Source organism: Heterodontus francisci, chromosome 33 (genome assembly GCF_036365525.1).
Source record: "Heterodontus francisci isolate sHetFra1 chromosome 33, sHetFra1.hap1, whole genome shotgun sequence".
NCBI lineage: Eukaryota > Metazoa > Chordata > Chondrichthyes > Heterodontiformes > Heterodontidae > Heterodontus > Heterodontus francisci.
The window spans coordinates 32,589,557-32,617,414 of record NC_090403.1 but is presented as its reverse complement, the minus strand read 5'-3'; the positions used below and the strand labels follow the sequence as shown (position 1 = coordinate 32,617,414).

The 27,858-nt window shown below is 43.4% G+C and overlaps 1 protein-coding gene across 8 annotated transcripts in view; it reads right to left on the bottom strand.

Annotated features, from left to right (window-relative positions):
• The window catches only part of ubtf (upstream binding transcription factor), a 63,648-nt gene extending 47,810 nt beyond the window's left edge, over positions 1–15,838 (bottom strand). For 2 of the 8 annotated variants that reach the window (XM_068013283.1, XM_068013284.1), the window contains exons 1-4: positions 14,799–15,151; positions 12,893–12,996; positions 4,139–4,311; positions 403–486 (exon numbers count right to left, since the gene is read on the bottom strand). In XM_068013283.1, the coding sequence (XP_067869384.1) occupies positions 403–486; positions 4,139–4,311; positions 12,893–12,947 (312 nt within the window). In that variant the 5' untranslated portion in view covers positions 12,948–12,996; positions 14,799–15,151. Of the gene's footprint in view, positions 1–402; positions 487–4,138; positions 4,312–12,892; positions 12,997–14,254; positions 14,699–14,798; positions 15,158–15,385 lie in introns of those variants that run through there. The other 6 variants (XM_068013279.1, XM_068013282.1, XM_068013277.1 and 3 more) reach the window with 6 other exon arrangements.
• Positions 15,839–27,858: the final 12,020 nt, after the last annotated feature.

Below are 27,858 nucleotides of genomic sequence, written 5' to 3'. Positions count from 1 at the left end.
CAAAATTGCCTAATGAGCAGCCTCTAACAGTAAATGGTAAATCAAAATAGACTACAAAGCACAGTCCAAGATCAGAGATTAGCTTAGTGCTAGTATCAAATTACAACCATCCAAATATATTATTGAAAGGCTGCAGTTCTATTAAAGTAAATTGCTCAGTGCAAAAGCAAATCTCAATGAAGTGCCTGGATTTCATGGCTGCAATACCATAGACTCTGCAATAAATACATTTCACCCAGCTCCTCCCACCAAAATATTATGAAGGAAAACAGAATTTTAAAATGATCAGATGACTGTTTACAAAGCAAATTTTAGTCGTGTCCCGCATTCTTTTCTTCCCTCACAACCAGCAAAAAAACGATGACAAGAATTCGGGTTTGTTTCCTCAGACCAAATGCTCACCTTGAGTTTTTTGCCTTTATAGGGATTCCTCACATGTTCCTGTGCATCCACAATGAGTTCTGATAAAGTGCGGAACTTTCTCACCTAAACACAAATTAAAAATTCAACAGTGAAATTTGAAAAAAATTTAAACATGGTTCTTTGAATGTCATTCAAGCTCCATACTCAAAACAGACATCAAGCAAATGGGGGACAACGCTGGCACCGTGCCCACTTAAGAGTTAACAGCCTGAGAGCCACACTAACCATGTTGGTTTCCAACCAGCCACTCACGTACAAGGTCTCATTCTGGAACTTCATCACAGTTGTTTTTGGGAGGAGGTCAAAGGGACTCAGTTAATGCAATGAGATTAACAAGAGGAAACAATATTAGAGAAAGTACATCAAGGTCACCAAGTCGAATAGACAGTGCAATCTCACAGCATCCCACATTATCAGGACAGGCAATACCATTTCATGGAAGACTCGATGAATTTCCCCTCCAACTTGCCAAAGCAAGAACGATTGTAGTTGCCCATGATGCAACAACTTAAACTAGCCACAATATCCTCCACGACATCCTCTGTCTTCACAAAGGAGGACACAAAGTACCTCCCAGAAATGTTGGGGAACATAGGATTTAATGAGGAGGTAGAACTGTATGAAATCAGTATTAGTAGGGAAATGGGGTTAGGGAAATTAATGGGTGAAATCAGTATTAGTAGGGAAATGGGGTTAGGGAAATTGATGGGACTGAAGGCCAATAAATTCCCAGTGCCTGAATCTACATCCCAGAGTACTTAAGGAAGTGGACCTAGAAATAGTAGATGCATTGCTAGTCATTTTTCAAAATTCTAGAGACTCTTCAACAGTTCCAACAGATTGGCGGGTAGCTAATATAACCCCACTATTTGAAAAAAGGAGATAGAGAGAAAACGGAATTATAGACCGGTTAGCCTGACATCAGTAGTGGGAAAAATGCTAGAGTCCATTATAAAAAATGTAATAGCAGAGCACTTGGAAAACAATGACAGGATCGGACAAAGTCAACATGGATTTATGAAAGGGAAATCATGCTTGACAAATCTACTGGAAATTTGAGGATTTAACTAGAATAGATAAGGGAGAACCAGTGGATGTGGTGTATTTGGACTTTCAGAAGGCTTTCGATAAAGTCCCACATAAGCGATTAGTGTGCAAAATTAAAACACATGGGATTGGGGGTAAGGTACTGACATGGATAGAGAACTTTTTGGCAGACAGGAAACAAAGAGTAGGAATAAACGGGTCTTTTTCCGAGAGGCAGGCAGTGACTAGTGGGGTACCGCAGGGATCAGTGCTAGGATCCCAGCTATTCACAATATATACTAATGATATAAATGAGGGAATTAAATGTAATATATCCAAGTTTGCAGATGACACAAAGTTGGGTGGGAGCGTGAGCTGTGAGAAGGATACAGAGAAGCTCCAGGTTGAGTGAGTAACATGGCAGATGCAGTATAATGTGGATAAATGTGAGGTTATCCACTTTAGTGGCAAAAACAGAAAGGCAGATTATCTGAACGGCGAAAGATTGAGAAAGGGGGAGGTGCAGCGAGACCTGGGTGTCCTTGTGCACCAGTTGCTGAAAGTAAGCATGCAGGTGCAGTAGGCAGTTAAGAAGGCAAATGGTATGCTGGCCTTCGTAGCGAGAGGATTCGAGTACAGGAGCAAGACGGTCTTGCTGCAATTATACAAGGCCTTGGTGAGGCCACACCTGGAATATTATGTGCAGTTTTGGTCTCCTTATCTGAGGAAGGATGTTCTTGCTATGGAGGGAGTGCAGCGAAGGTTCACCAGACTGATTCCTGGGATGGCAGGACTGACATATGGAGAGAGATTGGGTCAATTAGACTTGTATTCACTAGAGTTTAGAAGAATGAGAAAGGATCTCATAGAAACCTACAAAATTCTAACAGGACTGGACAGACAAGATGCAGGAAAGATGTTCCCGATGGTGGGGGAGTCCAGGACCAGGGGTCACAGTCTAAGGATAAGGGGTAAGCCATTTAGGACTGCGATGAGGAGAGATATCTTCACCCAGAGAGTGGTGAACCTGTGGAATTCTCTATCAAGGAAAGCAGTTGAGGCCAAATCATTAAATATATTCAAGAGCTAGATATAGTTCTTAGGGCTAATGGGATCAAGGGATGCAGGGAGAAAGTGGGAACAGGTTATTGAGTTTGGATGATCAGCCATGATCATATTGAATGGTGGAGTAGGCTCGAAGGGCCGAATGACCTACTCCTGCTCCTATTTTTCTATGTTTCTATCTTCTTATCAGGATTACAGTGACTCCATCCTCACCACATCTGGCAAATATATTTGCAAGATTAACAACTCTGTAAATACGTCCTGGCATCCAACACAATTCTGCCTGTGGATTTTATAGGCATAACATAGTCCTACAATCACTGTCCACTTGCAACATATTTAAAACATCCAATCTCTTCATTCTGAAAATAATCATATCCCCTTCAAATCCATACTTCAAAGAAAACTACCCCGACTATCAAAGCATATCCTAAAAACTAAGAGCTCAAAGATTGATGTCATCTGATAGCCCTCATCTGCACCGTCTTCACACCATCTTTTACCAACTTAAAACGAATACAATGCTTCACGTACAGGCTGTGTGTCCAACACCCTGAAACTTTTATTTGCTTTAATACCCATCTCACTTCTTGTGCACAAGTAATTACTACCAGAAAAGGCCTTTTCTGCATCAGTTTCTTTGAATAGGCATCATTGTATAGACATGGCTGGAGTCTCCTAATCCTATATACATCACACCACACTTTCCCATATTAAATGGCATCTGCCATTCATTTGCCCCTTAACCCAACTTACCAAAAATGTCAGCCTGCAACACATTTATTTGCTTCTTAAATTACAAAACCCAGAGTTCTGCATCATCAAATTTTAAAATTCTATTGTTTAAGCCATCCTTTAGATCACGAATAAAAAGTAACACACTGGTCTTGTTGAACTTGGGTTCTAACCTAACCCTAAGCATGCTCAGTCATTAACAACCCGGTATTTCATTTCACCCAACTGTCTGCCCAGTAATTCTGACAGATCTCATTTTTTCTAATAACCACCTAGGAGGAACCTTATTAACTGTTTCAGAAATGAACGTAAACAGCATTCAATGGATTATCTATTACCAAATATCAAATCATCAGCAATATTGTTACCACAGCAGCTGAAATGAAATTACACAAGGATTATTATTGTCTAGCTGTTGGAGATCAAGGAGTAAATTTCCTGCTTCTACTCTTCTGATGTGCGCTGGATATATACTGGGAAACCGCACAATCTCAAACCCCTAATTGGGATAGAAAATAAAGATCTGGCCTCGCAGAGTTTCCCTATATGCAGCCGGAGCACATCTGTGAACAATTTATCCTTGGATTACAGTTCCAACTCATTAAGTAATTAATTGAATAAACAGTCATCCCAAATTACACTTTGATTTTGAGGGTGTACAGTCTTGATGAACTGTCACATGGTTCTGCCCAATTAGACAGCTGGATGTGGAGTTTTAACAAATGAATAAAAAAAAGTTAACCAATAGTCTGGTTCAAAGTTGAAATACAGTCTTTTGCAACAATCCCCAGTATTCCAAAATAGGACATTTTATACATCAGCTTAGCAGCTTAAAGGAAAACCACGTTGCTAGGTGTAGCTGCTAAACACTAACGACATTGGCTCTTACTTCATGTGAGATCTCCGTCCACTTCTGCTTGCACATCTCAGCTGTATAATGGGCGAAAGTCACCTTGTTCCAGTCCATGTGTGACTCTGTTGTTTTAAACTTCATCACGTCATTAGAAGGGACAATGCTCCTCATGCTGTCCAGCAGGCCCAGGAGGTCCTCTTTTGGCCAATCTGCAGGGGGGAAATAAAAATCAACTTCTGCGTGCATTAACAACAATTTGAAAATACTTTTAAACAATGGCACTTACCGGAGAGAGGTTGGACGGTACAGCTTTAAAGTGAACCACTGTTAAGCTAGAGATCTGGCTAGAAAAGCCAGATGCACAGCACTTAAATGTTGACAACATTACCTTATCCTAAACAATCTCAAAGCACAGAGGACCTTTTCCCTGCCTCCTATATGTGTTATTGGGGAACCCCAAGAGGAACTCATCAGCACCAAAACAGTTTGAGGACTGTTTTCATTTAACAAAAATACCATGCATAAGATAATCTTTGCAGTCTAGGATAGTAGAGATACCCAGGTGGCTGCACCAACATACAAAATGTTGAGTACAAAAAGGTCAATGCTTATCCTCTCAACCTGCCTTGCCGGCAGCATCAAGAGAAACCCTTTTGCTTAGTGGCTCAGGGCAACCTTGCAACATGTTAGGACTGTCCCAGTTTCTCACAAATGACCAAACGCAAGAAAAATCATATATCTCAGTCACAAGTTGCTCAGTTCTGCACACCTATTTAGCATCAAGAAAACTTCCAATCTGTAAACTTGTAACGGAAAGTGAAAAATATTTACATACTGGCTTCAAGTGATGAATATAGCCCCATGGGATCTGATGTACTAGCTATCCAATTTACTTGAAAGCTTAAACTAGACTCCTTTAATAGGAAATAAATCAGAAAATCAGAATGCAAGTTCAATTCCCATTCTGTAGTGAGTTAATTGACCTCAGCCTGGCTAATAGTACCAATGGCCTCAGCCCAGTGAGAACAGGAGTTGAAGGGAAGAGAAAGAAAAACAAAAAATACAAACTCCCTAGGTTTGCAAATGTCCTTGGCTTCTTTGTGCACACTCTATCATAGATCAACAAAATAACACTCCGGAGAAAGCATACAAAGAGATAACAATTTCACACAGATTTCTGGAAACAAACAGACTTTTAAGCTTCATACTTGGATGTGGCCTTCTCTCTCAAAATAGAGCATCCACTGTAAATTTATGCTGTGCTTTGGCTTTAATGACCTTTCTATGATGAGTGCATTATAGAACTGATGCCAATATTTACTTCGCCACTATTCCCCAATTATAAAATCTAGACTGTTCTTATTTTATAACCTTATCTACCCCACTAAGAAATTATGTTTTTGATTTCATGATCCCTTTGTTCACCCAGATCTTTCAGCTTCTTTTCATTAAATATAGACTCCTATTTCTTCTTTTTCCTCCAAAAATGTCTGCAAACTTGTCGACATTAAAGTGCATTTTCTAACTGTCCATTCTACTAACCTGTTTATGTCTTCCTCGAGTCTTTTACAGCTTTTCTTGCCATTTGTCAAACCTCTTACTTTTGTGTCATTAACAAATTTTGAGATTGAGTTGTCAGGCAAGCCCTCCACCTGCCAAGACTGAGGCACACATTATTGCGACACGTGAAGCCCCTAACTGGAAAGGCATTTGTATAGTAAGAGTGTTGGAACAATTGGACTCAGTTGTTGCTCCCCCACTACACAGAAGTGGTCAGACCAGTTTTGGTCACATGACTAACTGGCTGTTGCAGAGGTTTGAACTGAAGAGTTTGAAAATTGGAGAAAAGAGTGTTTGAAATCAGAAAGCTACTGGTTTGAGAACATCTCTCTCCTGTCTGCTCCCATCTCTTTCTCACAGAACTGAAGAACCACTGAAGAAACGTAAACTCAGAGAAAAGTCTCCTACGTGAACAAAGTTTAAGAAGAATACTGGGCCCCAACAAAAAGTAAGAGCTGTCTACAATCAAGGACTCTACGACATGCTGGAACCACAGAAACAGTAACCAGAAACCCCCTTTAGAGACTGCCTCAAACATCTCCATTTTATTTTTTCTTCTGCTCTTTTCTGTCCTATTTGTATGTATCGCATGTGCATGCGAGCGTGGGCGCGTCGTATATCTGTAGGCGTGGACCGTATTAGAGTTGAAGGTTTAATAAATTTCACATTTCTTCTTTAAACCTGAGAAAGCCTGTTTATGCGCATTTCTTTGCCTAATATTTGGAAAGCTGTGAACAAGGATTCACAAAGGGGGAGCTCAAAACACTGTTTAAAAAATAAACCCTGTTGCAATAAGTTGAAGACAGCAAAAGACCCCTAGACACCTTTCACCCTTGGTCGTAACAGTTCCCTATACTGGAGTTCAAACATATCTACCTCCAATAAAAATAGACCCAGCAATGGTCCAAGGGCAGGCTACTGCCAACCCTTCTATATTCTGAGCAACACCCATTTACCCCCTAACTTTGCTTTTTGTCTAACTCTCAGTTTCTTTTTATACTACATGCCTGAATTTTTCTAACAAGCCTCAAAACAGTATCAAACCCCTTCTTACAAATTCCATATGCACAACATATACCACATTCCTTTTAACAGTCCAACTAATTTTTTCAACACTCATATGCCAAACACGATTGACAAATTCATGCTGGCGTCCATTTCGAAAAGCTTACCCAAAACATTCAAATTAATCTTGGGTTAACCAGTCCACAATTATCTCTTCTATCCTTCGCTCCCTTCTTGAACAAGGGCATTGCTTCAACTTTTCACTAGTCCCATGGCGTGATTCACATATTTACAGAGGACTGAATAATTAGAGCCTCAGCCATCTCCATTCTGATCGCCCTTACCATCCACACTAACAGCCTAGGGCGAATGCCATCTGGGCCAAGAGACTTATCCAATTTTAGTTCTACCATTCTTGTTCGGAACCAATTCCTTTGCTACAGCAATGTCTCTATTCCTTTCTCTCGTACACTTGTGTTCTCAATTCCATCATCAATTGTAATAAAACAAAAAAGAGTTAATATTTCCACAATCAGGTTCCCTTCCTTATCCCAGTGGACCCCACCTCAACTATTTACATGCTTATAAATGCCCCATTTCATTTCATATTACCTGCTAATCATATTCTCCTCTGGCCCTTCCAATCTCCATGTCACCTTTCTACTATGCTTTTTATATCTCAATTATATTAGCCATTTACATGCCTCTTTTTAAGTTTCAGTTATACTTTAATCTCGGTTTATGTATGGACACTATCCTATGAATGACCTCCCCTTTTCACTTTATATAATTATATTTTATACTCTTACACATCAAGATTTTCCACTGCTCGTCGGCAATCTCCTTGCTAACTTTCCTGCCCAATTAATTCGAGCCAAATCCCCTATTATGTTGAATTTGTCTTTTTCCAGTTCATCTTTGAATCTTACATTGTGCATAACTATGTTGTAGCCACTATTTCCTAATTGTTCACCTGTCCTCAACATTATTTGCCCAATTTCATTTCTCAGAAATGAACCAAGTAATATTTCTTCCTTTGTTGGACTAGAAACACATATAGGAAACTGCTCTGGATGCATTCCAAAAAGGGCTCCCCACTTTGATCGCATGCATTACATTTATCCCAGTCTATCCTCAATGTTAAACTCACCCATTATTATTGCCCTGTTCCTCTTGCGTATCTTTCTGAATTATCTTCAGATCGCCGCCTATATCACATCACTGCTATATGATCTCTAATGCCCAATAATTGGAGTACTTCCCTTCCTACCTCTTTACTGTCTATATTCTTCCTAAAACGACCTTATGTTCCTTTAGCCTCCTTCAAGACCTGAGGAAGCAAACATTTCTGCCTCAGAATCCATCTTGGGATAAGCACTCCTGTTCCATTAAAATTATTCTCCAGAATTCCTGTGGTGATTTTTATGCCTGTTTTTGATTAGACAAATAAGTGCAGTCACCCAATGCAGTAAGGTCCTGATGCAGAAAGAATTGACCCGCCCTCTTTCACCCACCTGGGGAATGGCAACAATCAGAGATTGCTGGAATGCAGGCAAATCTTCTTTGAACAAAGCTGAACTCCATGATGGATCATGTGTGGCAGAAAGAAATTACCTTGGGTGTTGCAAGAAACTCTCCAGCAGAACTGCCACTTGTTCTCCAGAGTGAGATTCCACATGAGGAAAATTTGAAATCATTTAGACATGACCGTTGAGCAAGGTCTCCTGCCCTGTATGCAAGAGCCCCCACAAAGGGGCATCAACTGGATATGGTTTGAATATGAACATGCCCAATGGCATCAGGTGATCACATCACAATAGTCTGGATTTTATGGTCAGCAGACACTGTTCATTGCACTTGCCCATAGACTTTGTGGGCTTTTGCACTGGATGCTGCAGTGATTAGAAATCCAAAAACATCATGCAGGGGATCTGGGACCTGTGTGAACAATGCAAGCAACTTTGTATTGCTAACCAGATTGAAGAATTCTTCCTGAGGCATGCAACATGAATCAGAAGTGTAAGGTAGAATACTTAATTCAATGCCAAATCATGTACAGCAAGTGAAATGAGACAGAAAGATGGGATGAGAGATGAGACACAAAGTAAAAATTCTTTTTAATTTTTTTTAAAACCTCCAAGAATTAAAATTTGAAAGAATGAGGCACTGCAAGTTAATTTTCAGTGTCATGGATGTTGTTTGGCAGCAATTAAGACTTACCATATTGTTAAAAATCCAGTGGATATCTTGAAATGTTCCCTCTAATTTTTCTTTGTTGTGCGTTCCCGCTTTGTTACATTCAGGATTACTGCACGGCCACAAACACATGCAACTTAGAGGGAACGTTGCTGTGCAGTGTGCAAGTACAGCAGCTTCACGCATTTCATGGGTTTCAATGGCAAGTCTCTGGGCGAGATACCAGTGTAGCAAAACTTGGAGGAGCAGTACAACTTGGACAGCAGCTTCCTGAATTCCATATTTAATTGCGCATCGGACAGCAACTTCTGGTGATAGCACAATTTACTCATCAATAACAGTGAGTGTTGATGGTCTGTTTTTTTTTTAATCGTAAAATCAGGGCCAATATTAACAGTTTGTAGATAAACTTATTATGTTGTGACATATATTTCATGTATTCTAATTTTTCCCCCTGACATTATAGAGAGTAATAACATTACTTCACCTTCTACACATTCAGCTGAAAGGATTACCTTTACAGCTATAGGAATTGCATCCATCCTAGTCAGGGTCACAGAAAACTGAAAAATATTCTCCCAGTCTTGGTACAACTCAAAAGGTTTACAGGAGAACCTGGGTACAGTAAGTACTATAAAACCAGATAACACCAAGAATTCTAAAACACTGACTTAAAAGCTCAAAGACCTCAAAGCCTTCACAGCACGTAGCAGCTTCTATTGAAGTTTCATACCCGGCTGGTGGAATGATGGGGTCGGTGTTACGTGCAGTAGGTCCATGCTGTGATCAGGTGGATGACACCAATGAACTGGATGCAATTTATGCTCACTATGCTGATCATGGAGAACTCTTGGTATCTACTGTCCTCCTACCTGGAGCTCAAACCTGCACTTGACAAATTACCATTTCCTCCTCAGGGCGCAGGAACGAAAAGATAGGTTTAACTGGGCAAGCAGCAGAAAGCTTACCAGCGCTCTGGAACGCTCTATAGTTCTAGCTAGTTAGAACCCTATATATTCATGGGGCATGACTCTTGGCTCATGAAAACCTGTGCCTAAACTCTTAACCTGGGCAAGTCTAATGTGTCCCAACATGGAGAGTGGGCTTCAATTCAGGCAAATAGAAAATCTGCTTGTATGGATTTCTCTGTAGCTTGGTTGGAGGCTCAAGGGCAAAAATGGGTTTTCCCACTTGTAATGGACACTTGGCCGACCAAAACAGAATTCCCTCAGCTTCATCTGTTAACGTAGAGCATAGTTTAAAATGTGCTTCATACTTGGTCCACTCCAGAAACAACCAAAGGCTTGTATTTGATTTCCTGCTTAACCTGGACTACTTCTGTCCTATGCAACGAGGGCCAGGAATACAAGGACTTATTGAGGAGTGATATCTCAAGTGACATACCCTTTTTTCCCCAGTCTTCAGTGTCTGCAATGAAACCTATAGCATGTTTTGTAAAGACTGTGCACATAGAAAAACTGGGAAATGTTAGAAGACATGAGCAGTTATGGTTAACAGTCACGGAAGGAACCCATTGCAGCAGGGCTTTTTGAGCTTGGATGTAAACACTGACTAAAATAGAGAATGATCAAACTGGAGGTGGCTTGACCAATACAAGCCCAGTCACAATTAAAAAAAACCAAAAATTCTTGAAGCAGAGGCTGATAAGGGGCTTTTTATAAAAAAAAAGTTTACAAAACCACAAAAGATTTCTTTTAGGATTTAAACGGAAAGTAACCAAATTACATCACATGGAAGGTATTTTTTTTTATTCATTCACGGGATGTGGGCATCGCTGGCTAGGCCAGCATTTATTGCCCATCCCTAATTGCCGTTGAGAAGGTGGTGGTGAGCTGCCTTCTTGAACCGCTGCAGTCCATGTGGGATGGGTACACCCACAGTGCTGTTGGGAAGGGAGATCCAGGATTTTGACCCAGCGACAGTGAAGGAACAGCGAAATAGTTCCAAGTCAGGATGGTGTGTGGCTTGGAGGGGAACTTCAGGTGGTGGTGTTCGCATGCATCTGCTGCCCTTGTCCTTCTAGGTAGTAGAGGTCGTGGGTTTGGGAGGTGCTGTATAAAGAGCCTTGGTGCATTGCATCTTCTAGGCGGTACACACTGTTGCCACTGTGTTTCGGTGGTGGATGGAATGAATGTTTATGGATGGGGTGCCAATCAAGTGGGCTACTTTGTCCTGGATGGTATCAAGTTTCTTGAGTGTTGTTGGAGCTGCACCCATCCAGGCAAGTGGAGAGTATTCCATCACACTCCTGGCTTGAGCCTTGTAGATGGCAGACAGGCTTTTGTTAATCAGATGATGAGTTACTCGCCGCAGGATTCCTAGCCTCTGACCTACTCTTGTAGCCACAGTATTTATATGGTTACTACAGTTCTGTTTTTAGTCAATGGTCACCCTCAGGATTTGATAGTGGGGGATTCGGCGATCGTAATGCCAGTGAATGTCATGGGGAGACGGTTAGATTCACTCGTTTGGGATGGTCATTGCCTGGCACTTAAGTAACAAGTAACATTCGCACCACATATCAGCCCAAGCCTGGATATTGTTCAGGCCTTGCTGCTTTTCTGCAAGACTGCTTCAATATCTGAGGAGTCGTGAATGGTGCTGAACACTGTTACTCAGCAGCGAACATCCCCAAATCTACCTTATGATCGAAGGAAAGTCATTGATGAAGCAGCTGAATATGGTTGGGCCTAGGACACTACCCTGAGGAACTCCTGCAGTGATGTCCTGGAGCGGAGATGTTTGACCTCCAACAACCACCTTCCTTTGTGCTAGGTACAACTCCAACCAGCAGAGTGTTTCCCCGATTCCTATTGACTGCAGTTTTGCCAGGGCTCCGTGATGCCACACACTGTCAAATGCTGCCTTGATATCAAGGGCAGTCACTCTCACCTCTTGAGTTCAGCTCTTTTGTCCATGTTTGAACCAAGGCTGCAATGAGATCAGGAGCTGAGTGGCGCTGGCAGATCCCAAACTAAGCATCACTGAGCAGGTTATTGCTAAGCAAGTGCTGCTTGATAGCACTTTTGATGACATCTTCCATCACGTTACTGATAATTGAGAGTAGACAGATGGGGCAGTAATTGGCCAGCTTGGACTTGTCCTGCTTTTTGTGTACAGGACATACCTGGGCAATTTTGCACATTGCCGGGTAGATGTCAGTGTTGTAGCTGTACTGGAATACCTTGGCTAGCGGCGCAGCAAGTTCTGGAGCACAGGTCTTCAGTACTATTGCTGAAATGTTGTCAGGGCCCAAAACCTTTGATGCTGGGGACTTCAGGGTGAAGCCAAGATGGATCATCCACTTGGCATTTTTGGCTGAAGATTGTTGCAAATGCTTCAGCCTTATCTTTCGCACTGATGTGCTGTGCTCCCCCATTATTGAGGATGGGGATATTTGTGGAGCCACCTCCTCCAGTTAGTTGTTTAATTGTCCACCACCATTCACGGCTGGATATGGCAGGACTGCAGAGCTTAAGTGTGATGTGTTGGTTCAATATGATTGCTACCAATTTAAAAAAAGTTGGAATATAGTGCTCGATTCCCATATAAAGTCCATTTATTTAGCCAAGTAAGAAATGATAAACATTCCTTCCAATATTTTAGGTACAAATAAAAATCTTTCAGTCCTTACTTCCCCTTTTTGTCCCATACAACTTTATAAACATTCCCCACTTGATAGTCCATAAGTCAAAACATCTCTTTTCCTTAGGCCATTAAAAATGACTGAATGTGCTGTCATGTCCTAATTATTGTCAACTCTTATTTTATGAACTTTGCTTTATTGATAACTGATCAAAGTCGTGATTAGGTGTGCAAAACAACAAGCAAATTTCACAATCATTGCCCAAATAGTCACATAAAATTTATAAAAGATAATGGCAAATCTCAGTTTGAGTGAATGCGAGTGTAACTAAATATTTATGCCGCATAAATGTTGCTCTAAATTTTGGTACAAACACAGATTCCCTATAGTCTTATTTCAATACATACCCTCCATTGACTCACCTTCTTTTACACCGCTTAGCTCAACAGTTGCAGACATGGTTGTCTCTCCGTTCATGCTGTTCCACTCTCTACAGGTTCGTTTCCTTTGCAATCCGTCCAATTACCTGAACAGAGCAAATGAAGTACAAGGTTAGCCAGCACCAGGGCTGCAACAACCATTTCCCCCCTCTGCGTGTCTCTCTCGCATGTCGCTCGAGTCAACCCCCACCCCCCCCCCCCAGTTGCTTACGTTCTCCCCTCCCTCCTCTTCCTTCTCCTCCCCTTTCCTTCCAGTCCCAGCGAGAGTAACAGCTCACAGCAGCTGAGCTCTGCAGCTTGCGGAATGCCGCCCAGTCACAGCTTGAGTGCGAGCTGCCCGGCAGGAGAGGAGCGGAGCGGGGGGCTGCGCTGGCGGACAAAGACAGCAGCCGATGGAGGCTCGGGAAAAGGTGGCAGTGCCCGGGGACCGAGCGCTTAAAACCGCGGCCGGAGCAGAAGCTCCTCCGGGAGGAAAGAAGGAAGGGAGGGGGAGGAAAGAGACGGTGACGAAAGGCAAGAGCGAGAAGTGTCTTGGTCTCGATCTCTCTCCTCCATCCGCCCCAGCCAAGCTCTCCGCCCTCCCGGTGCGCAGCCACCGCTCGGCTCCCTCTGCATCCCCCCCCCCCCCCCCCTCCCTCCCTCCTTCCCTCCTCCCTCAATGCACCAAGCACCAGGCGGAGACTCCCAAGGTCAGCGTGCGCCCGAGTCTCCCCCAGCCCAGCCCGGGCTCCAGCCGACGCTTGGCTGCAGCTTGTCCCAGACATGGCGTCCCAGTTCCGGCTTCGCTCGGCTCGGCTCGGCCATGTTACAGCGAGGGGCTCTCCGCGGCTGAACCTCCCCCCCTCCTCCTCCTCCTCCTCCCTCCCTTTAAAACGGAGCAGCAGGGTGGAGAATCCATAGGAAAATATAACATTTTAATTAATAAAATTGAAAATCCAAAACCATTTACATTTCCTGGATTTTAATTTTATTAAAATTTTAATTGTTAAAAATTTGTAATTTTTTTTTGGGGGGGGGGGGGGGGGAAGGGAAGGGAAATTTTCCCCTCCAGAACAGCAGCGAATTTAGTAGAACAAAAAAAAAAGATATATTGTCTAAAATTTAGTCTCGGTTCCAAATTTGTCCGCCGACATCGGCGAGGGAATCGAAGGCAACGCAGCTCGGACTGGGATCCGCCATGTGAGCGCCGCAGCCCGGGTTAGAGCGCGGCACAAACCCCGCCACAAAAACCCCGGCGCAAACAAAGCAAAAACGGCGAAGCAAACGCGCGATTGTTTTTTAAAAAATTCTATATATTGTAACAAAAAAAATAACCGAACGTCCTAATGCATTAAAATTACTCACCGCTTTTATTTTTTTTTAAAAATTGAAATATGTACAAAAAGAAACCTGGGCGAGCCGAGGGAGCGACTGCAACAAGATGATCCGCAGAGAAAGGAGGAAGGGGGGGGGATAAAGAGAAAGGGGAAAAAAAAAACGATCCTCGGAGCCAACGCCGATTCTGCGAGCGGCCAGAGTCACTCAGCCAGCCCGGCAGCCTCGCACTCTGCTCCAAGAGAGGGGATCAAATAAAAATGGGAGGCGAGTCGGGAGCAGCCAGAGACAAAAGGGGCCGGAACCGAGAGAGTGAATCCGAGACAACTCGCACTGGCGCGGCCACTCGAACCAACCAGCTTCCTGCTGCTGGCGACAAGAGGCGGCTCCACGGCGCGACCGTGTCGGCACAGCCCAGCGCCGATCCCCCGCTCTCTCTCTCTCTCCTCTTTCGGAAGGATCTCACGCACTCGAGTCCTTTTTGCAAAAAAAAAAAATTTTTCTCCCTTTTTTTTTTAAAGTCATTTTTATTTCCAGTCCATTTACAATTTTTTTTTTTAAGTTGCAAACCAACCTTAACCTCCCCGTCTCGGCGTCTTGCAAAAGAAAAACACAAGGGGAGCTCGGGCAGAACCTTCGCCAGATCCACGGCGCTGGCCCCGGGCGTGGACGCTTTCTAGTCCCCGTTGAGAGCCGGCATGCTTCGCGATACTTCCGACCTCTCCAATCCCCTTTTTCCGGATCAGCTCCTTCCCCCATCCCCCTGCGCTGCTTCGACTTGCTCTGCTTTTGCCAGGCGGCTTGCATTCAGCCCGTCTCTCCCTGCAGCAAGATGTCCCACCGAGTAGCAAATTTAGCAGCCAAGGAAGAGAACACCAGGGGGGGGGGGAAAAAGCAAAGGCAACAAAATATCTTCAATAAGTTTTGAAGGTGGAAGTTTGTTATTCTTGGCGGGGGGGGGGAAAGGAAAGAGAAAGTTGCAACTGAAATAATAAAAGCTGCTTCTGTCGCCCGGGAGCGGCAGCGGGCAGAGAGAGTGCTGCTTGTCCCCGGACTAATTGCTAGTGTTGAATAGTTAGTTAGTTACAGTGGAGCCTCTTACACACATAACACTGAGTCGCAGCTTTCTTAGCTACATTTTTATTTAACTTCCAACTCCACCTTTGTTGTCCTGCACGTCATCCCCTGTCCAGCCAATCGAGATGAAAATTGCCTGAAATAAATTAATGAATTTCCACAGTACGGGGCGGGAAATTTAAAAGAAATCATCGGAAGGGTAGCTCCTTTGCGGGGGGCGGGGGTTGCTTAAAATTGGAAGTCACCCCATCCTTTCTCATCTGTAGTTCACCAGGGTAATGGTGGTCCACTGAAATGGGAATCCCCAAGCAAATTCGTTTTGTAGGTTAGAGTCAAGACAGCAGAGTCCCAGGGCATGCACGTAGGCGGAAAACTTCCCCTGCCAGGCTCGCTTGTGGGAACCCTCCCAGAACATTGAGATGTGGGCAATCTTCGACCGCGGTGGGAAGGGTAAATAACCCCTGGAGAGTTGGGAGTGTCCTCGGCGAAATCTTTGTTTCTGCCTCGTCGGGCAGTCTTCAGTCTGGCTCGAGTGCACTGATAGCTAGGTGCCACAATGTAACTATATCGACATAACAAGTTGTGTTGCAAGAATGAATTAGAGGACGAGACCAGACCGAGGGAAACATGAAACAAGCTTGCTTGTGAGTGGAGGAGTTTCCACGCACCTGTCAATCATAGTCTTGGTGCCTCCTGTCGTTGTGATGTTAGTGGGTAGGCTTCGACTGATTGAACTACCCCTTATAATCTGGTATGTATTGACACACAAAGAATGCTTTATATCCAGAGAACCGTAGTCCAAGTTTTACTTCTGAGTTACAATCGAGCCGGATTTACTGCGATTGAGTGAAAAAAAATTATTTATTGATAATTGCGCACTTTCCATGTCGTCAGCAATTTCCGCATGCGATTTTCCGCCGCGGAGAATTCTTGCGGTTGGTGTAGATTTGAACAGGCAATTAGAACTGGCGTAGGGTGAATGGCTACAATTTAATTTCATAATGCAGGAGTGAATAACGCCAGCAAGTTCGTTATATTACAACGTGGTTAGAAAAATATAAATCCATCTTATTTCCCTTTCTACCTGGGGCACTGGAGACACAACCTGTTCCTGGGCTCCTGAGAGGAGCGGAAGAACAGCCCAGACTACAGATCTTTTCCCAGTGCGGTACCGTCTCAGCCCCGCAGCTGCCTTTTCCCTCTGGTGGCCAGTGAGCAGGACTACCATACCACTTCTACCGAAGTGTGGCCGTGTTGCAGGAGCTGTTCCGTAGCGTCACTCCAAACTTTGCCTTTTCTCCAACGAAAACCTCTTGCACAGCATTCAATTACGTTTGACTGTGACAGCTTCCTGTCTGACACGCCAGAAAAACGATTAGTTATTTAGTGTGAAAGCTTCTCTATGTAATGATTTCTTCAGCAACTCCTGACGCGGGCGTTTGTTTCCATTCTATTCCTTTTGCACAGCAATGAACACAACTTGTGCATGCTCATTCCTATCTGGGAGTGCCCCCACCCCGCTATGCTTCTCTCCACTACTGGCATCATTTGGAGAATTGTTTGATCTTCCTGTTTATCACAGTAGCTTGGTGCTGTCACTCTATGGCACAATATGTGGAGACTCTTCCTAACCTGCACAGTGTTTTCATCTTTCAACAACCATTAAATATAGCATGTGTTAAAATGGTATTTAATAGAATACATGCAACAAACGGTATTGCAATTAATTTCCTCCAATTAAATATTGAGAAGACTGAAACCACTGTTTTTGGTCCCCACTCCAAACTCCATTCCCTACCTACCAACTCCATCCCTCTCCCTGGCAACAATCAGAGACTAAGCCAGTCTATTGGCAACTTTGGTGTCACATTTGACCCCAAGATGAGCTTCCAAACTCTTATTCAGGCCATCACTAGGACCACCTATTTCCACCTCTGTAACATTGCCTGATTTCACACCGTATCAGCTCATCTGCTACTGAAACCCTAATTTGTGCCTTTGTTGCCTCTAATTCTGGCCTCCTGAGCATCCCCAATTTTAATTTTTTCACCATTGGTTTCAGTTTGCCTAGGCCCTAAGCTCTGGACTACCCTCCCTACATCTCTCTGCCTCTCTACCTCACTTTCCTCCTTTAAGACACATCTTAAAATCTACCTAATTGACCAAGCTTTTGGTCATCTGACTTATTATCTCCTTTTGTGGCTAAGTGTCATATTTTGTTTTATGCTCCTCCTTTGAAGTGTCTTGGGATGTTTTATTCCTTTAAAAGCAATATATAAATATAAATTAATAAAAACAAGAAATGCTGGAACCATTCAGCAGGTCTGGCAGCATCTGTGGAAAGAGAAGCAGAGTTAACGTTTCGGGTCAGTGACCCTTCTTCGGAACAGATGCTGCCAGACCTGCTGAGTGGTTCCAGCATTTCTTGTTTTTATTTCAGATTTCCAGCATCCGCAGTATTATGCTTTTATTATAAATATAAATTGTTGATTAGGGCATTTAATTTTACATCTAGTACTTGTCTGTCATATATCCAGTGTTATGTTTGTTTTGCAGCTAATGTTTTTGAAAAAGAGAAAGAAAGACAATCCATTTTAAAATGAGATATTCCAGCAGGGGCCAGAAATTTATAATTCGTCAAAATGCACTCTGACCTCATAAGTTTACATGCAGATGTAATTATTAGAGTTCACCTATTTAAGCTAAAGTCCCAATGGGGATCACTTGAGCAATGGTTATAAAAGGACAGGCCAAGATAGCAGCTATAAATGCCAATCACGTTGCAAATCCAATTCATACCACCTGAGAGCAATGCCATGGGAGATTTGCTGATATATATTAGATGTTCTGATTTTTTTTTATTGTTTGTTCATAGGATATGGGCATTGCTGGCAAGGTCAGCATTTACTGTCCATGCCTAATTGCCCTCGATAAGGTTGTGATGGGCTGCATTGAACCACTGCAGTCTGTGTGAGGAAGGTACACCCACAGTGCTGTTCAGTAAGGAGTTCCAGAATTTTGACCCGGTGATGATAAAGAAACAGTGATTATATTGCCAAGTGTGACTTGGAAGGGAACTTACAGGTAGTGGTGTTCCCATGCGCCTGCTACCTTTTTCCTTCGAGGTGGTAGAGGTTGCAGGTTTGGGAGATGCTGTCAAAAAAGCCTTGGCAAGTTGCTGTAGTGCATCTTGTAGATGGAACACACTGTAGCCACGGTATGCCGACGGTCAAAGGAGTGAATGTGGGTGCCAGTCAAATGGGTTGCTTTGTCCTGGTTGATGTCGAGCTTCTTGAGTGTTGTTGGAGCTGCACTCATCCAGATAAGTGGGGAGTATTCCATTACAATCCTGATTTGTTGCCTTGTAGATGGTGGAAAGGCTTTGGTGAGTTACTCGCTGCAGAATACCCAGCTTCTGGCCTGCTCTTGTAGCCGCAGTATTTACGTGGCTGGTTCAGATAAATTTCTGGTCAAAGGCGACACCCAGGATGTTGCCGGTGGGTGATTCGATGATGGTAATTACTTTGAATATCAAGGGGAGTTGGTTCGACTCTCTTGTTGGAGATAGTCATTACTGGCACTTATATGGTCCTAATGTTACTTGCCACTTATCAGCCTAAGCCTGAATGTTGGCTCGGTCTTGCTGCATGGGGGCAGGTATGGCTTCATCATCTGAGGAGATGTGAATGAAACTGAACACTGGGCAATCATCAGTGAACATTCCCACTTCTGACTTTACGTTGGAGGGAAGTTCATTGATGAAGCAGCCGAAGATAGTTGGGCCTAAGACACTTCCCTGAGGAACTCCTGCAATAATGTCCTGGGGCTGAGATGATTGACCTCCAACAACCACACCCATCTTTCTTTGTGCTAGGTATGACTCCAGCTAATGAAGAGTTTACTCTGGTTTCCATTGACCTCAATTTTGCAAGGGCTGCACTTGGTCAGATGCTGTCTTGTGGTCAAGGGCAGTCACTCTCACCTTGCCTCTGGAATTCAGCTCTTTTGTCCAAGTTTGGGCCAAAGCTGTAATGAGATCTGGAGCTGAGAGGTCCTGGGGGATGCAAAGTGAGCACATTGAGCCGGCTATTTGTGGGCAAGTGCCATTTGATAGCACTGTTGTGACACCTTCCGTCGCTTTACTATTGATTGAGAGTTGGCCAATCTGGCGATAATTGGTCGGATTGGATTTGTCCTGCTTTTTGTGGACAGGACATACCTGGGCAACTTTCCATTTTATCAAGTAGATGCCAATGCTGCAGCTGTACTGAAACAGTTTGGCTAGAAGTCCAGCGAGTTTTGGAGCACAAGTCTTCGGCTGTACAACTGGGATGTGGGGCCCCATAGCCTTTGTTGTATTCAGTGCACTGAGCTGTTAGTTGATATCACATGGAGTGAATCAAATTGGCTGAAGACTGGCATCTGTGATGCTGGGGACCTCAGGAGGAGGCAGCGATGGATCATCCACTCGGCATTTCTGGCTTAAGACGGTTTCAAATGCTTCAGCCTTGTCTTTCGCACTCACTGGGCTCCTGCATTGTTGAGGTCATGGAGCTTCCTCCTCTTCCTTCTCTCTTTAGTTGTTTAATTGTTCCCATTCACAACTGGATGTGGAAGGACTGCAGAGCTTGATCTGATCCAGTGGTTATAGGATTGCTTAGCTCTGTCTACAACATGCTGTCTCCACTGTTTAGCATGCGTGTAGCCTGTGTTCTAGCTTCATCGGGTTGGCGCCTTATTTTTTTAAATAAGCCTAGTGCTACTCCTGGCATACTCTTCTCCACTCTTCATTGAACCAGGATCCCCTGGCTTGATGGTAATGGTACAGTGAGGGATATGCCAGGCCATGAGGTTACAGATTGTGGTGGAATACACTTCTGCTGCTGATGGCACACAGCACCTCGTGGTTGCTCAATTTTGAGCTGCAAGATCTGTTCTGAATCTATCACATTTAGTGCAGTGGTAGTGCCACACAACACGATGGAGGGTATCCTTAGTGTGAAGATGGGACTTCGTCTTCACAAGGACTGTGTTGCCAGTCACTCGCACCAATACTGTCATGGATCAATGCCTCTTCGACAGGTAGATTGCTGAGGACGAGGTCATGTAGATTTTTCCCTCACCTTGGTTCTCTCCCCACATGTCACAAGCCTTGTCTGGCAGCTGTGTCCTTCAAGACTCAGCCAGCTCGGTCAGTAGTGGTGCTACCGAGTCACTCTTGGTGATGGACATTGAAGTCCCCCAAGCAGAGTACATTCTGTGCCCTTGCTACCCTCAGTGCTTCTTCCAAGTAGTGTTCAACATGGAGGAGTACTGATTCATCAGCAGGTTTTCTTGCCCATTTTTGACCTGATGCCATGTAACTTCATGGGTTTGGAGTGAATACTGAGGACTCCCAGGTCCACTCCCTAACGAATGTATACTGCTGTGCGACCCTCCTAATGCAAATTTCAACAGCATTCAATGAATAAAAATGGAGATATATTCTCTTCTCCAAGTCTGGGCACTGAGGCCCATAGTATCCCTCACAAATGCTGTGATAGCTGAATCAACACAAACAAAAATCAAACCTGGGTCTGCATGGCAGTACTTTTACCCACGGTGATTTAATGATTTCTATTATGACAAGTTTGGTTCAGTTGCCTTAAGCAAAAGCTGTTGAGTGTCTTGACTGGGAATCATGTTGTTACGAGCAGGTGAGGATGGGGTCTAGGGCTCCCCTCTCAGCCTTTTCCTGGTTTGGCCGTAACAGGGTTTAAGTTTTAAAACACTGTTTTTGGTTTCCCCTCAGTGAATCCTTGCTCACTGCTCTGTAATTGTGATTGCAAAGAAATCAACCAGACAGGATTTCTCAGATTTAAACAAGAAAGCTATAAATTATTAACCTTAAAACTATAATGACTACTAAAATTACGCGGCACGACCACACTAGCATGCATATGCGAAAAACACACGCAAATAGAGACAGAGGAGGAGAAGGAAGGGGAAAGGTTTGAAGTAATAGCTGGAGTTCACTTACTGGTTTTGGATTGCATGTTAAGTCTTTGATTGAAGTTAAGTCTTGCAGTTCTCGTTGGGGCCCAGTGTACACTTTCAAACTTGTTTCGCTGGTCTTCTGTCTTGAGGCTTAAGTTACTTCCGTGGGTCCCTGGAACTTTGTGTGAGAGAGAGAGAGGTGCTGTCTTAAAGTTAACTTGCAGTCTCTTCCAAAACTGTTCTGTGTCAGGCACAATTCAAAAAAAACCCAAGTTGGCCAACAGGTTAGTCTTGTGACTGGCACCTCATTTAGAGCAGCCTCACCGAGATTTGTGGATTCCTTCAAGCTCATCAGACACTCTCAGTGGGGGGTGGAATGCTGGCTCAATGTCTCTTAATCATCACTACTGACAAAAATCCATCTGGCTAATTGAATCACGAAATACTCCCATTGTCGTCTTCATGCAACTGTCTTTTAGAATGCAAATGTTGTGGTCTTTTTAAACAAGTTATTTCAAGTCCAGTGTTATGACCCGGTGAGAAAGGTGTCTAGTGGTCTTTTGCTGTCTTCACCTGGTCTTATTGTAACAGGGTTTAATTTTAAACACACTGTGTTTAAAGCTCCTCATTTGTGAATCCTTGTTCACAGCTTTCCAATTATAAGGCAATGAAATGAGCACAACAGGTTTTCTTTAGGTTTAAAGTAGAAAAGTAAAATTTATTAAACCTTAAACTTAAACTCTAATTAGGTTAATGCCTGCAGATACACGTCGCACCCATGCTAGCATGCACACGCAATGCGCACCTGCAAATAGAGACAGAAAAGAGAAGAAAAATAAAATGGAGAGGTTTAAGGCAATCTCTGAGAGGGTTTTTTTTTTACTGTGCTTCGAGCTCACTGTAGGGTCCATGATTGTAGGTGGTCTTGCTTTTTGTTGGGGCCCAGTATTCTTCTTAAATCTTGTTCACTGTAGGAGACTTTTCTCTCTCGGGGTTCATATGATTTCCGAAGCTGGTGAGAGCAGACAGGAGAGAGGTGTTCTCAGTCCAGGAGAAAACAGGTTTCTGAGTTCAAAATCCCTGTTGGAAGTTCAAATTCAAAAAACTCCAACAGTCAGTCAGTCATGTGACCAAACCGTCCAGACCACATCTGTTTGGGTATTCGGCTATCTTAGTAATTAACCTGGAATGCTTCAATGTCTGGTAATCAAAAGTCCATTGTGGATTAAATTGGAGCAGGGAATAGTTCCTTTGTCCTTTGAAGTACTTGTCTGTTGATATGCTAATAGCTGTCTCTAGCCAAAGTCTCCAATTGTTTTTTTAAAGCAAGTTCTTTCTTCACTATCAGCTGTTTAAAATCAATGTTCATGTGGCGAAATTAATTTTCCTCATTCTTGGTAGGTGGGGGCTTGCCTGACACCAGTGACAGTTCAAAATAATGTTCCATATGACAAAATAGGGGCGGCGCAGTGGTTAGCACCGCAGCCTCACAGCTCCAGCGACCCGGGTTCAATTCCGGGTACTGCCTGTGTGGAGTTTGCAAGTTCTCCCTGTGTCTGCGTGGGTTTCCTCCGGGTGCTCCGGTTTCCTCCCACATGCCAAAGACTTGCAGGTTGATAGGTAAATTGGCCATTAGAAATTGCCCCTAGTATAGGTAGGTGGTAGGGAAATATATAGGGATAGGTGGGGATGTGATAGGAATATGGGATTAGTGTAGGATTAGTGTAAACGGGTGGTTGATGGTCGGCACAGACTCGGTGGGCCGAAGGGCCTGTTTCAGTGCTGTATCTCTAAAACTAAAACTAAAATTAACATGTTTCATTTTGGCAGGTGTGGTTTCCATCACAATGTGAAAATGTTTTTGCCTTGTCAAAGATTGATTTGTGGTGAATTCTTTATTCTAAATGTTCTGGGATTGTTACGACTGCGGCAGGAGCAGTACACTGTCTGTTCAGTCCCTCACTCCACAGGTCACAGCAGTTCAGTTCAGAGATACAGCACTGAAACAGGCCCTTCGGCCCACCGAGTCTGTGCTGACCATCAACCAGCCATTTACACCAATCCTACACTAATTCATATTCCTACCACATCCCCACCTGTTGCTATATTTCCCTACCACCTACCTATACTAGGGGCAATTTATACTGGCCAATTTACCTATCAACCTGCAAGTCTTTGGCATGTGGGAGGAAACCGGAGCACCCGGAGGAAACCCACGCAGATACATGGAGAACTTGCAAACTCCACACAGGCAGTACCCAGAATTGAACCCAGGTTGCTGGAGCTGTGAGGCTGCGGTGCTAACCACTGCGCCGCCCCATTAGCATATTACTAAGCTTTCACACACAATCGGAAAACAGCCAAATTGAACACTCTCGTACCGCTAGAATGAAACAGACCAAACCAGATATCTTTTTAGACAACAACTAATTAACTATTTATTGAAAAAACTAAATCTTAAACACAATTAAGATAAACCGATGTCGAAAGACCTTATAACTTAATTTAATCTAACTCCCGCATTCACACATTCATACTCAAAAACTAACCGTTAACCAATTTTAAAAATGCCGTTTTTAAAATTGGATGTCTCTTAAGAATAAATAAACTAAGAAAGTCTTTGCATGTTACGTTCCTGATAGATGAGGTCTTCTAATGTGGAAATAGTTAAAGGTCACTTGAAATGCTCACTTGGATTTGATGAAAATAGTCCTTCAGTAGACAGGCATTCAACTCTTTGGCTGCAGCAAGCATTAAACAGTTCTTTGAACGATGAGCACAGCAATGCAAACGGATTCTTGAAAAAGAAGGCTTTTCTTCTCTACTCGGGGAATTAACTGGGCTTGTAGCTCCTTATAGAATTTTCTGCTGAGAGAGAATAAAACAGCTCCTTTTTCTTGAGTACGCCTCGCTGGAAATCTCTCAGAACTAACTAGTTTCTGCCAGTTTTACTCACAGCCAAGTGGAAACATTACCATGTAACCTCTTTCTCTCCTGCCCAGGATAACAAAATTACAGCTGCTGCACACTGTGTGTCTCAGGAATTCCAGAACCTTCTCTCCCTTAAAGGTGCACAGTTTTTAATCCGAGGAGAAAAATAATTACAGATCCGTGACAGGATGTTGGAAAGTATATAAATTGTGAATGCAAAGTTTTATGACCAGGTTTAGATTTGGTTGTAGAGAAGATGGAGACACTGCACCTAAGACAGTTAGAAGTAGAATGTTATCGTGGTGAGTACAGATGTCAGCTCATTGCAACAGATAGAATATACTTCTCAAGATGATGCTTCCAACCTTCCAGAGGCACAGCTTCAGCTTTTGTGGAGGCAACCTACCGGAATTTGAGAATCGTAGAATGTCATAGCACAGCAACAAACCACTTGACTCATATAGGTGCAGTGAGATGTAGATGTAATGGAGAAGCACAGCCTGTTGCCAAAATGGACTTGGAATTCTGAGTGGATGTGAGAGGAACATTGATCACTGAAAAACAAAGAGGTTTGTGTATGGCCATGCTATTGTAATCTGACTCAAATTTTGGATTCAGGAAGGGAGAGGGGATGGAATGCAAGGTTATTTATTGAATGTTTCTGAAAATTGCATGTATGAGGATTAGTGTTGTGATATCCTGCACTCATCAGACAGCCTGCTGACATTTGGGAGAGGAACTTTAAACCCAAGAACAGGTGGTTTGGGGAAGATGGGGGGACTTTAAATGTCATTCTTGCAAGACCATCCTCTTATTTTTCTTCCATCAAGTTAATATTGGCAAAATAAAAGTGTGTTTTATTGTACACTAGGAGCTAGAGAATTTGGCAAGCTTGCTGCTGTTTTGCTACAAAGTGAAGTAGGGAGCACCACACAACATGTAACTGCACAGCTTAGTGCAAATATAATCTTAGCAGATGTACAGACCATGTGTTCCATAGTGTTGGAATTGTGGGCGTACAACAATAAATTCAAGGGCAGGGACAACAGCCGAACAGAGCTTTATATGGGATCGAATTTGGGCCGACAATGTATTCATTTTATTTATTCATGAGGTGTGAGCATCCCCGGCAAGGCCAGCATTTATTGCCCATCCCTAATTGCTCTTGAGAAGGTAGTGGTGAGCTGCCTTCTTGAACTGCTACTGTAGGTACACCCACCGTGCTGTTAAAGAGGGAGTTCCAGGATTTTGACCCAGCGACAATGCAGGAGCAGTGATACTTTTCCAAGTCAGGACGGTGAGTGACTTGGAGGGGAACTTGCAAGTGACATTGTTCTTGTGCGTCTCCTCCCCTTGTGCTACTAGATGGTAGAGGTCGTGAATTTGGAATTTGCTGTTAAAGGAGCCCTGGTGAGTTGCTGTAGCGCATCTTGTAGATGGTACACACTGCTGCCGTTGTTTGCCGGTGGCGGAGGGAGTCAATGTTTAATGGTGGATAGGGTGCCGATCAAGCAGGCTGCTTTGTCCTGGAGGATGGAGGTTGGAAGGCTGGATTTGGAAATAATAGGGTAGAAATTGGACTTATACCCAAAATAGGTGGTAAGTCTGGAGTAAGGCTGATGTTGAACCTGGCACGGGGCCTCATCTGCATTCAACCAGTGAGCTGCACACACTAAGCAGCTCACTGGCATGAATAGCAGCAATTTGGGTGGTGCCAGCAGAGGCCCTCAGGTAGGTGTTGTGAAGAGTTAGGAGGCGATGCTGAATTTGGTGGGGGGTGTGAGGGCGAGCCCGGGCTGGCACCAGCCGGCAGATTTTTGCAGTCAGTCGCAACGTTCCTGCTCCTCCTGATTTCCAAAATACAATCAAAAAGTTTTCCAGCCTTTTTTCAGTGGTCTCCAGTGATCCCTTTAAGAGCCACTAGTTAAGTAGCTCTAGACCCAGAAGAACTAAATCGAGTTAACAGGACATTATTACATATCAAGATCCTACAAACCACAGAACGATGATTTGGACAAGCAAATCTGTTTCAGGCGGGAACCCTGATGGAGTGACCTTCACTTTTGGACCCCATGTTACTTCCTTTACACCTGAGAAATGGGCAGAGCTATGTCCATTTCTTACCAATTTAGTCTGGTGGTGATGGTTATGAATGTGGATTTAAGGTGGTGGGATGAAGTAGGAATAGAGACTGGTGATAGTAGTCAGGTGGAATGCTTGATGATGAATTAGGTGTTGGATTTGCAGCTCATCTTCAGCTTCAGCACTGTCAGGTTGAACAGGCATCCAGGGAAGAGGATGGGATCAGGGACTAAGATGTGGGGAGCTGAACAGAAGGGCTTCAGTATTGCTACTGATGAGCTGCAGAAAGTTTACATCCACGACTTGACTTCAGATAGACAGTATAGTAACAGCCACTGAATCAAGATATGTGATGAAGAGGTGAAACTCAATAGTTTGTCAGCATTTGGATGAGAGTTGATTGCATGCTAATGGATAATATCAATAGCAATTAGATTGAGGAATAAGAGGAGCCAGAGATGGAACCTTGAGCTGTACTGAAAGGGACCATGTAGGCATGGGAGGAAAGGCCATTGTAGGTTATGCACTGGCTACACTGGGAGAGTTAGGGAGGGAAGTACTGCAGAGATGGATCATAAAGAAAAGGTGATGACACATCATGGAAAAGGGGGGGGGGTGGTTAACACAAAATAATCAGTCATATAGAATGTTGTTGGTGGCTTTGATCTCAGTGCTGTGAGTTTCAGATAGGAATGGTGGAGAGGTAGGTCTGGAGTTGACTGCTGATTAGACATTACAGAACCTTAGGCTGGCAAGATAGGTTGGAGATGAGGTGGTGGTTGGAAGGATCAAGTATTTTTTATGAATGGCATCATGAGGTCTGCCCAAGGAAAGTAAAATTTAACAATGTCGGTGAGCATTGGGCTGAGGACAGGTGGGGTTGGATGAAGGGGTTTTAATTGGGAGGGAGTTAAAGGAACAGGAGATAGATTGCATGGAGGAGATGGGTCAGATAAGCACTAGGGTGGAGATAGCCAAGCCAAGCTGCTATAATGTGTTCTGTGGTTAGAGCTTGGGTGGTAGATGATATGGGAAGACCAGGAATGGAAGGTTGAGCTGGAGGAAGCTGAGTGGGTAGTCTGAACTTTGTACTCCCTCATTCTGCCCTTGTTTATATCCTTCTGTTGCTGGTGGAGTCTGTAGTGGGGAAGCCTGTATATCCAAGCTTTTGTTATTGAGTTAACTTCTTTTTTGGAACATTATCTTAAAGGAAGTTGTTTGTGATATCCATTAAAAGTCTAATGCTTGGCTGATATCTGTTGACATTTGACCTTAAAACTTATACTTTTCTTTTTCAAGATATGATTCTCAAAAGACCAGTCTCCTTTTATGCCTACCCAAGTTGCACCATTTTCAAAAGTACACAGTCCTACAGGTCTTGTTGTATGATTTAAAATTGTGAAAGGTTATTCTTGAAGATACCACAGCATTCTGGATAATAAGTTTTGGGTCCGCCTTTTCCTTGAGGATAAAATAAAGCAAGAGATTTGGAGAATATAAGAATGAAATTCAAGTCATTGCAAGCAGCAAACCAAATCTAAAGTACTTGATAAATCGCATTCCACAGT